Source organism: Mastomys coucha, unplaced genomic scaffold, assembly GCF_008632895.1.
Source record: "Mastomys coucha isolate ucsf_1 unplaced genomic scaffold, UCSF_Mcou_1 pScaffold13, whole genome shotgun sequence".
In the NCBI taxonomy this organism is placed as follows: Eukaryota; Metazoa; Chordata; class Mammalia; order Rodentia; family Muridae; genus Mastomys; species Mastomys coucha.
Window position 1 is genome coordinate 11,599,200 of NW_022196895.1, and position 10,368 is coordinate 11,609,567.

At 39.3% G+C, this 10,368-nt stretch overlaps 1 protein-coding gene across 1 annotated transcript in view; it reads left to right on the forward strand.

Moving 5' to 3' along the window:
- Positions 1-9,766, forward strand: part of Taf4b (TATA-box binding protein associated factor 4b) — a 115,466-nt gene extending 105,700 nt beyond the window's left edge. Inside the window, exon 15 of the mRNA XM_031365034.1 lies at positions 7,876-9,766. Coding sequence (XP_031220894.1) covers positions 7,876-8,043 — 168 coding nt within the window. The 3' untranslated portion in view covers positions 8,044-9,766. The remainder of the gene's footprint in view (positions 1-7,875) is intronic.
- Positions 9,767-10,368: the final 602 nt, after the last annotated feature.

A 10,368-nucleotide genomic window follows, 5' to 3' on the forward strand; every position in this document is an offset into this window, starting at 1 on the left:
AGGCCCCCAGTTCACTCTGTTAATGTGGTTGACATTGAGCTTTTGATCTTCTGCCTCCATCTTAGTGCTGAATTTACAGGTAAGAGCCACTCGTGGTGCCGCTAGTGAAACCTAGGGCTACCTGCATGTTAGACGAGCACTCTACCAACTGACTTGTATCTATCCAAAAGACATAAGGATCTGTGTGTTCTTGCACTGGGGAGGTGGAGAGGGGGTGTTATGTATGAAGTTGTGTTCACCTGTGTGCATGTTCATGGTCCAGAAGAAGATGGATGTCCTGTTCTACTCTCTACCTTAGTCACTTGAGAAACAGTCTCTTACTAACTGGAGCTTCCAACCCTAGTGATTCGACTTCATTTCTATGTTTTCCTTTAGTGATGAAGTGGGGCGGGGCAGAGAGGCATACTTTTAAGAGGATTCTGGATATCTGAATTAAGACCCTCTTGCTTGTGCAGCAAGCACTTTTACCTACTGAACCAGCTCTAATGACACTTTTATTTATCCGTGCCCCCCGGTTCTAGAGAATGTTTATTGTGGAACCAGGTCTCATTCTGATCCCTTACTTCCACATGCAACCTTTGTTTCCTTCCTCAAGTTTATAAAGATTTGTATTCCACCCTAAGAGCTATTAGAATGGTTTAGCTCTGGGCCTTAGTAGAAAGGTGGGCAGAGATTCTGAGAAGTGTGTGTATTCTTACTTCCATTCTTTTCTTTTAAAGATGCCCCAGTTTCTGTGCTTGGTTAACTGTTAAGTTTCAAAGAAACATTTGTGTTTTCTTAGTCTTACAATCCAGGGAAAAGTACATAAGAGGTTTATTTTCTAGCTACTTGGCTTCTACAGACTTTGTTTATGTGTGGTTTTAATGGAGAAGTGTAGGAAGTATGTCCTATCTGTACCTGTGTCCTTTGTCTACCTGCTACCTGCAGAGTGGCCACTAGTATGCTTTTTAGCTTTAAGCGCTGAAAGCTCCATTAAAATTTGAAGAGTTCACTGAGAAACAAGAGAAGCATAACAAAATTTATCATTTCTCTAACTTTAGTGAGTTGGTGATTTAATAAGAACTTGAGAGAATGGGGTGCAGGTGGTAAAATTTAGTTAGGAGAAAGGTTCTGTCTGGATCTAAAGTTATATCTACTTTTTCCTGATTGCAAACATTCAGTCTCTCTACAATGACCAGCTGTTCATTAAGATGGCAAAGGCCAGCATTTAGAGATTGCACACTGTGCTCCCAATGCTGTTCCCATTTCATCTTCAAATAGATCTGGGGTGGGGTGGTATTGCTGTTAGTACCCTTGATTACAGTGTAAGAAACTGAGGCACACAGAGGTTAAGTAGTTTAAGATTGTTTATGAAATTGACAACTAGTGTAATTTCTGTGCACTATCATCCCAACATAGATGCCTGTGACACAATACTTGAACTAGATGAGAGTGTGAATTAGCAATGGAGACAGGTTACTGCTGACAGCCTCTCAGCTTGTTGCAAGCAGCTCACGAGCCCCACCCCACTCCATGCTGCTTGTGAGTTCCTATACACTGGTCCTCTTGTGCCCAGGAGACACAGTTTTGCTCAGTACTTCTGCCCTTCTTCAAGGGTGGTGACATTTGGATAAAGGTCCATGTAAAGGAGGGAAGTGTGGCAGGACTCCTGAAGCCACTCTGGCTACCCAGCTCTTGTTTTGGCTTCTAACTTGGTGTAGAAGTGATATAAAAAAAAAAGTTGAAAGGCTTTTAAAGATTTTATTTTATACCACCTGCTCCATTATATAGAATAAAAAATTGGATGGCTAGTTGTTTTTAGTCATTGTTTCTTTTTTCATTTATTTATTTATTCACTTTACATCCTGATTGCACCCCCTTCCCAATCCCACCCCTTACACAGTCTGTCCCCCATCCCCTCTGGATATCATCCCATCCTGGCACATCAGGTCACTGCATTGTTAAGTGATGTTATATCTAAAGCTGGTAACTACTGGTACTCACTTTCTCCTTCTAAAAATAAAAGAATTTCTGCTGTTTTATTATAGAAATACGAAGCTTTGTTAGTGATACAATCCTAACCAATCAGTGAAGCTAGTTTAATTGGACTGTTGTAGAGGGTGCTGACACGAGATTTGGCTAGGCATTTGATGAGTTAGTTGTTTCTCCATTTTAAGAATCCATGTAAAATATCCTCATGTGAGAAGTAGATGGGAAGCCCTCTGTTTCAGAAATAGTGCACTGTTTATAAGATCTTATTTTTTTCTTCTATATTCTCCCTGAACTACAGTTAATTCTTGAGCCTTGGCCCTGTTGAACTAAGTGAACTTGGGGAAAGGACCTGGTGGTATGGAGAAAAAGGAAAACCAAGACGCAGGTTTAGTGTTGATGAATACATGGCGTCATTCAGTAACCAAGAATTATCTGATTATTACGGCTTTGCCATGGTGAAACTAACCAGTCAGAATTGTTAACTATCCAACTTACAAAAACAGTAGGCATTTATTTTGCCTTCAGTTTCAAGAATTTGGCTTTCTAAGTTAGTCATGATTTGGGAGAAGAGAGTAAAGTTGTGAATTATGAAAGACATTTGTGTTGGGTTGTAGAGTGCCCCTCAGGGTTTGTTTCATTTATAACATTGCCTCAGGCCTTCCACTGCATCCTGTTACAGTGACCCCCCTCTTCAACTATGGCCTGGCAGCTATAATGCAGCTCTTTCCTTGTATCCTTCGGGCTTGTCATATGACAGATATGAACCGTGACCCCTTTGTTCTTTAACCCAGATAATTGGGTCTCTGTTTTTTATATATATTTAACAATCTTATCATCACTTCTCCCCCCCCCCCTGCACTTTCCTTTTATTTTCCTACAAAGATGAGATGGGATTTTTGCTAGCAGTTAATTTTTTATCAAAAACACAACATTGGTTCAGAAGGAACAAAAATCAAAGCATAAGCTGACTCAGTTTCTAGGCAGGAAATGTACCCGCCTAGACAGTAGTCAGACCAAGGAGGAAGCATCATGGAGCTTTTGAAAACTACTGTGTCCTCCCAGCTCCCCAACAAGAATCATTCTTCAGATCCGCAAGAAAAATCATTGCCTGACTCCTGCAGGCTTGACTGTTTGGAAACATGGCAAAAAATGGAACCATACAGTAGGTGTTCCTTTGTGTTCTGGGTCTCTCAATTGTTAATAGCTTACTTCACTTGTAATAGTCATTGTGTTTCCAGTTAGGATTATTGTGAACGCTAGTACAAATATAGCTTATGCGACTTTTGGTAAAAATGACACTTCTACTTATTTTCATTAAAACAAAATTGCTGAGACATACTTATCTAGTAAAATTTAAAATGGTAAACTTGCTCGCAGGCAGATGTGTGAACACTGTTATATATATGTCTAGATTTAGAATTAGCATTATTTATCATTTATGACTGAAAAAAAAGGCCCTTTTTTTGAGCTGGAAATGTAGCTAGGTCAGTAAAGTCCTTGTGCAGCTTGCTGAAAGTCCTATGTTTGAACCCAACCACCATACAAACCAGGCATGGTGGCATCTGGGAGGTACAGACAGGAGGGCCAAAATTTCAGAGTTTATCTTTGGCTTCAAGGTGATTTGGACACCAACCTGAAGTATATGAGATCCACCTATCTATTCATCCATTTGTCCATCCATCCATCTATCTTCTTTTCCTCCCCATCTCCTCCTTTCCCTCCCTCCTTCCCTTCCTTCTTTCCTTCTTTAGAATGCACTGAAGTTTTAAGTAACTCTAATTCTTATAAACAAGATTGCCTGTCACTATCAATAATACATTTTACTGACTTCCTATGTGTATATTTATTGTTTCCAAAACTGAGTTGTTGAGATCATCCTGCAGAAATTATGCAAAAATGTTTCAGTGATAATAATTAACAGTAGTAAAGAGTCATCTATTGGATGACTGAGTAGCAAAGGTTGCAGCAGAGGAAGATACGAGATCACTCACTATGGACTGCCATGCTTACTCAGTCATAGTTCACTACTTGGACATGCACAAATCACACTCTGCCCCCATCTTCCTCATGGGCTTTCCAATGTTTTTTCCATAGGGTCGTATGAGCAAGTTTAACCTAATGAAAAAACTGACATGGTTAGGATCTTATAGCCCTCATAAATTGAATGTTACAGGAAAATTTGTTTGACTATGTCAAGCCTCCCTGAAGCCATGCTGTGAATATCATGGAATTTGGTTGACTGGTTTTGACCTTGGCGATTTGTAGTCTGTATACATCATGCCCTGCACTGTCTAAACAAACCAAAATCGTGAAGGGAATAACTAAAATTCAGTGTTATTAAAACAGTGGGAAGAGTTGACTCCATGGTACCTAAGTATCTCTCTGAAAGTTTCAAGTGGATAAAACAAGCTTGCTTTATCCTATCAAACTTAACAATCCTGTCAAGATGAGGTTTATTTTATACTTTTCAGTTTTACATAATTAATTTACTATTGCATGTGCATGGGTGTGCACGCCCTACTTTCATGTGGAAGGGAGAAGAAGACTTTGTGGAGTCAGTCCTTTTCTTTCACCTTTTCATGTGTTCCTGGGATCAAACACAGGGCTCAGGCTTGTGCCAAATGTGCCTCTATCCATTGAGCCATCTTTCCAGTCCTGAAAATAAAATATAGGTTTAAAAAATGAAGTAAAAGGCAAAAGGTTTATATGACCTGGAGAGTCTTAATGAGTAATAATTGTCTAGATTAGACTGGCCTGCCTGTGGAGGATTATCTTCATAATGTGATTGAAGATTAGAAGACATGCTCAGTGTGGGTGGCACCATTTCCTTAGAAAGGGATTCTGAACTGTGTATGAGTGTAATGCTTAGTGCCAACTGAGTGAAATCCTGTATATGGCTGTGTCTCTTTTCTTCTGTCTGTGATATTATAGCCATTTCTATATCTAAAGGCCCTGCTGCTGTGACTGACCTGCTAGGACAGTCTATAATCTGGAGTTTTGAGCTAAAGTACACTCACACCCTACCACAAAATGAGGGTTTCACTTTTACACAGTTATCATACCAAGAAATTCTCTGTTTGGAGCAAGCAAGATGATTGAGTGGGTGAGTGTGCTTACTGTGCAAGTCCAGCAAACATGGTGTGATCCCTGGAATCCATGGTAGGAGGAGAGAACCCACTCCTGAATGCTGTCCTCTGACATCGACCACTAGATGTGCTGCATGCCCACCAGCACTCATTTCTATATACCATATACACATATATGATAATAACTTAAATGTCTTTGTAATTAATTAATCTGTTAATTAATTGGTATTTTTTTGAGACAGGGTTTTTCTGTGTAGTCCTGTCTGCCCTGGAGCTCACTGTGTAGACCAGGCTGGCCTCCAGCTCAGAAATCCACCTGCTTCTCCCCACTGAGTGCTGGGATTAGAGGGGCACACCATGCTGCCTGGTTTTATTTTTAATTTTTGAGATTATAGTTTAATTATACTTCTTCCTTATGTTTCTTCCTTCCAAATCCTTTCATATATTCTTCCCTGCTCTTTTTAAAATTAATGGCCTCTTTTTTTCACTATTTATGAATATATATATACACATATATATATATATAATTTGTGTATATATGTATATGTCACATATATACACACACATACATTATATGTCTTAAATATAGCCTATTGAATCCATGTATTACTTGTACACATGTTTTCAGGAATCACCGTTTGGCACTGGACGGCCAATTGGTGTGCTCTTTCCTCAGTTGTCTGTAGTTCTTTGTGTTGAATTGAGGCCTTATATAGGCTTTTCCCCATCCAGTTCAGCTTGTTTATTGGTGTCATCATTGATCACATTTGGGTCTTCATATTTTTGAGACTTTGTGTACAGCTTCTGATATTACCAGAAGATACAGTCTTACAGCAAACTCTCAGTTCCTCGGGCACTTGTTATTTTCCAATCCCTCTTCTGAAATGATCTCTGAGCCTTGAGTGGAGGTGCACTTGGATTGTAGATGTAACTGTTTAGACAGGGCTCCACGACTCTGCATTTCTATTGGTTGTGGTTTTCTGGAGTGGTCGCTTACTGTTGCAAAGAGATTTCCTCAATGAGGGCTGAAGCCACCCTTATCTGTTGACATAAGAACACAATGCTAATGGATTATTGTTGAGGATTATGTTAGTAGTTGGTTTAGTTAGTTGTAGATTCTCTTTTAATAACCATAATTTGTCTAGTACTGAATAGTCAGCTAGGTTTCTAGTACCAGACATGGTATCTATTCTTCTTGAATGGGTTCAGTTAGAGAGCTGTTGGTTACTGCCAAGGTATATGCGCCACTACTGCACATGTAGAGTTATGATACCATGTGGGTTGCTGATGTGGTTCATAGATGGCAAAACTCAATAAGACGGGTTGCCTTCTTTGTTTTTGTTGTTGTTGTTGCCTAAGTAACATTAAGATGGCTCAGTGGATAAAGTAGTTGCTACAAAAGCTTGACAACCTGAGTTTGATTCCCTAAGAACCACATAAATGTAGGAGAGAACCAACAGAGTTGATCTCTGGCCTCTACATATACACCATGTCATGCATATGCCCTTCACCCAACTCCACATTATGCAACTGAAAAAAAAGTTATAATAAGTAAAAACTTAAAAAGCAAGATTTAACAAAATAGTGCATAGATGTCAGTGTTTAAGAAACTGTCTTATTGCAGAAATATTGGTTTTCAATTCATTCTTAGATGAATTTGAAATTTACATTGGCTGTTCTGTTTATAATCAGTAAATTTGGTTAAGAAAATACTAGGCTGGTAGTGCATGCCTTTAAATGCCAGCACTTCAGCACTGGGAGGAAGGAGAAAGTAGACCTTTGAGTTTGAGGCCCAGTCTGACCTACACAGTGAGCTCCAAGCCAAGCAGAGCTAAATAATAAGACTGTGTTTCAAAAGGAAAATACTATGGATAATCCATGCTGTTCTTTATACTTACCAACATCCAGAGGGACCATAAATATTAGTCATTGTCCTTAGAAAGTTTCTGGTCCTGGTGGGTTTGTGTTGTTATGGGACCATCTATGAATTACTGTTATACAGCATGAGCTTCTTAATAAATTTCATTAGATGAATAGAGTGCCCTTGAGTGGCCTTCTGGAGATCTCTGCTTATTCCATGTAGCTAAAGTCCTTTGTAGAAGAGAATGGCAAGTGTGTGATTGAAGGGAACCAGGATGGTACTTACCTGGCACTGTCAATAATACCACATAGCAGAGTGGCTAATGGCACTGACTTCAGATCAAATTAAAAATGGAGTCCTGTTCCACCTTGCTGTAAGGCTTATGGCACATGACTTTCCCAGGCCAGAGTCATGTTCCTATCTGGTCTAAGCAGTGGGAGGCAGCCTTCGCAGACCTTGTTGCAATGGTGTATGAAAGAAAGGAGACAAATTTTCAAGTGGAGGTCTGGCCTCTGGGGATCCATTAAAGAGTTTTTGGCACTGTAGCTTGATGAGATCTGAACCATAATGGGCTTTTGCTATGTTTATTTTTACAATTGATGCACAAAAGACTGCTTTGTGGCAGTGGCTTTTTATGTGTGTATAACCTTTCAGCACCATGATCAAAATAATAAATTCATCCATCACTTTGAGTTTTTTTGTAAAATTTTTCAAGTGGGAAGTCTGACCTAGAAGGGACAGGAAAGTGGAGCAAAGAAACACCTGGAAGAGAAGAGATCTCTCTTCTAGGCTCTGCCAGATCAGGAGAGAGGAGCAAATGAGGTCATTGACTTCAGTGGGTTGAGCCTTCCATAATACCTTCCCAATGGACAGTGCCACATGTGCCATAACAACAGGCTTTCCCTTTATGAAAGTCCTTATTTTAAACTACTTTCTGTTTTTTTATTTCCTGTTTAGAGCTTCAAAGACAACCCTTGTGCTTCTGGGACTTCCACCCTAACAGCCACCAAATCATTGCTTCGTCCAAGAATCACCAGAATCTGCCTCAGGGACTTGATATTCTGTATGGAACAGGAAAGAGACATGAAGTATTCTCGAGCCCTATACCTTGCCCTTCTTAAGTGAATACTCCATGCATCCAGACGCACACTGTTTACTGCCAAAGAAGACACTGAGAGCACTGTTGCACTGTTCTGAAGTCTACTCTGGAAGTGTCACCAGTATGAAAGACCACTGTTTACACTGACAAGCTTTTACTACATCTTGTCTGTATGTCCTGTGGATTCTCGCAGATGAGAATTCTGATGCTTTCTGAAAGTTAGTACTGTGCATACTTGATATAGAAGTATCACCTACCAACCTGCATTTAATTACAATAAGTAGCGACTCTCTTTTACCACCTTCATTTGTCTTGTTGTTGTTTCCACTCAGTAGCAATGAGGTGCCTTCCTCTGATACAGGCTGCGTCTAGATGTAGGATAAAGAACAAGTTAGAATGTATCCTGTACTGAACCCGTCTCCTAGTGTTAGATTTTATGGTCTGCAGTTAGAGGCTACTTAGCTAATGGCGACAGTTACTTTCTGTAGTTGAAGTGTGACAAGCTACAGAGTAGAGGCAGAGTCAACTTGGCTTAGTCGATACACAGCTGATGTAAGGTTGCTGCTCTGGCTTCCTACACTACAGTGCTGATACCTAGTGAGGGCCATTCTTTTCAGCCAAGTTTTAAAACTAAAATTGCTACTGATATACCTCACTGGAATGTGGAAAAGGTAGAGTGTACTGGAAAAAATGAGGCCTTGCATTCAAATTGACAAAGGATGAGAATGGCATCTTGAAATAACTGTGTCCACCATGTGTCCAAGGAGAGATGGCTACTCTGGGAATGCCAAAAGCTGGTCCTTGTTTTAGTAATGAAAAAAAGAAAAAATCATAGGTCAACCAAAGAAGAAAACCTGGCAAATATTTACAGTATTTCAAAAGGATGATTTGTTTTTATATTATTTTAATTCCCAAGAAGTAGTTCTTTCTTTTATAATCTCCCAGTTACCCTATGTTTTAAGTATCTAGTGCTTTTCAGATTACAAACTGCTGGTAAAAACAGTAGGATTCCCTTTGAATTGTGTACTTAAGAGGTGCTGTCAGTGTCTTGCTCTTAGGGGGTGATTCTAAATGTGAGCAACACATGTACCTCTCTCTGAGGAAGAAGCTGATATTCAAAGTACTTCCTCTCTCCCTTGTAAATCTACTTGTGTAAAAATAATGGTGAAATTGAAATCACATACCAAAAGAATGCTAAACTCTCCTGGGGAAACATTTCTAGTATGTCACTCTCTGTCCTGTTCTTCCCATAGGGACTGTAATGGCCACATTATACTGTTGGAAGAGTTTAATTGGCCACAATTTTTGTTTTAGCAAGTTATGTAAAATGTCGTAAATTATGTATATGCTTTAAAAAGTACCTTACTAAGAGTTCTATATCCAAAGTTGTATATTTAAATGCTTAGCTTTATTTTTTGTAAAGTGCAGCATACTCCCACATTTGTGTAATCTTATCAGATGTTTAAAATTATTTCAAATACACCATTAAAATAATTATTTTATGATTAAAAACAAACAAAACTTTGCTCAGTCGCTATCTTTGCAACAGTTTCTATTAGCAGCCACTCCCTGGAGGACGCAGATCTGTCTGCCAGTGAGTCTCTTATTTATTTGCATTTGGGATCTGTGGACATTTGGGTTCTGGAATTGCACTTAGACCTAAGTTTCTATATCACTTCCTTTGAAATAGTTGTAATTTTGCCCACTATTTGACTCAAAAAGAAAGCTAAACATAGTCATTATGAAAGATTTTCATGGTCCATTGAGTTTTTCTTACCAAAATATTTTTTTTCAAAAATTTTAATATAGAGCCTTTTGTGATGTACATATGTGTGGTGTATATATGGGTATCTGCCTCTCTCACCTCTCCATCTTACGTTTGAAAACAAGGTACCAAGTCTGGACATACGTATTGGCTCCACTGGCTGGCCAGCAGCCTGTGAACCTTCCCATTTCCACCTTTGAGCTCTAGGATTTCAGGAGTGTGCCACTAGGGCTAACATTTTACATGGGTACTGGGGAGCCAAACTTGGGTCCTTGTGCTCACCACAGCACCCACTGAGCCAGTGCCCAAGTTCCTTAATGTGCATTATGAAACTTGTGTTGTACAGGTTTCAAAACCTGTCTTATACAAAGAAAAACAAAAGTGTATCCAAGGCATACAGTTTGTTGGCAAAATGGAGACTTTGGAGTAGATTTGCTCACCAGATGCATCCTTTTTTTTTCTTTTTTTTTTTAAAGATTTATTTATTTTTATTATATGTAAGTACACTGTAGCTGTTTTCAGACACCCCACAAGAGGGCGTCAGATCTTTTTTCAGATGGTTGTGAGCCACCATGTGGTTGCTGGG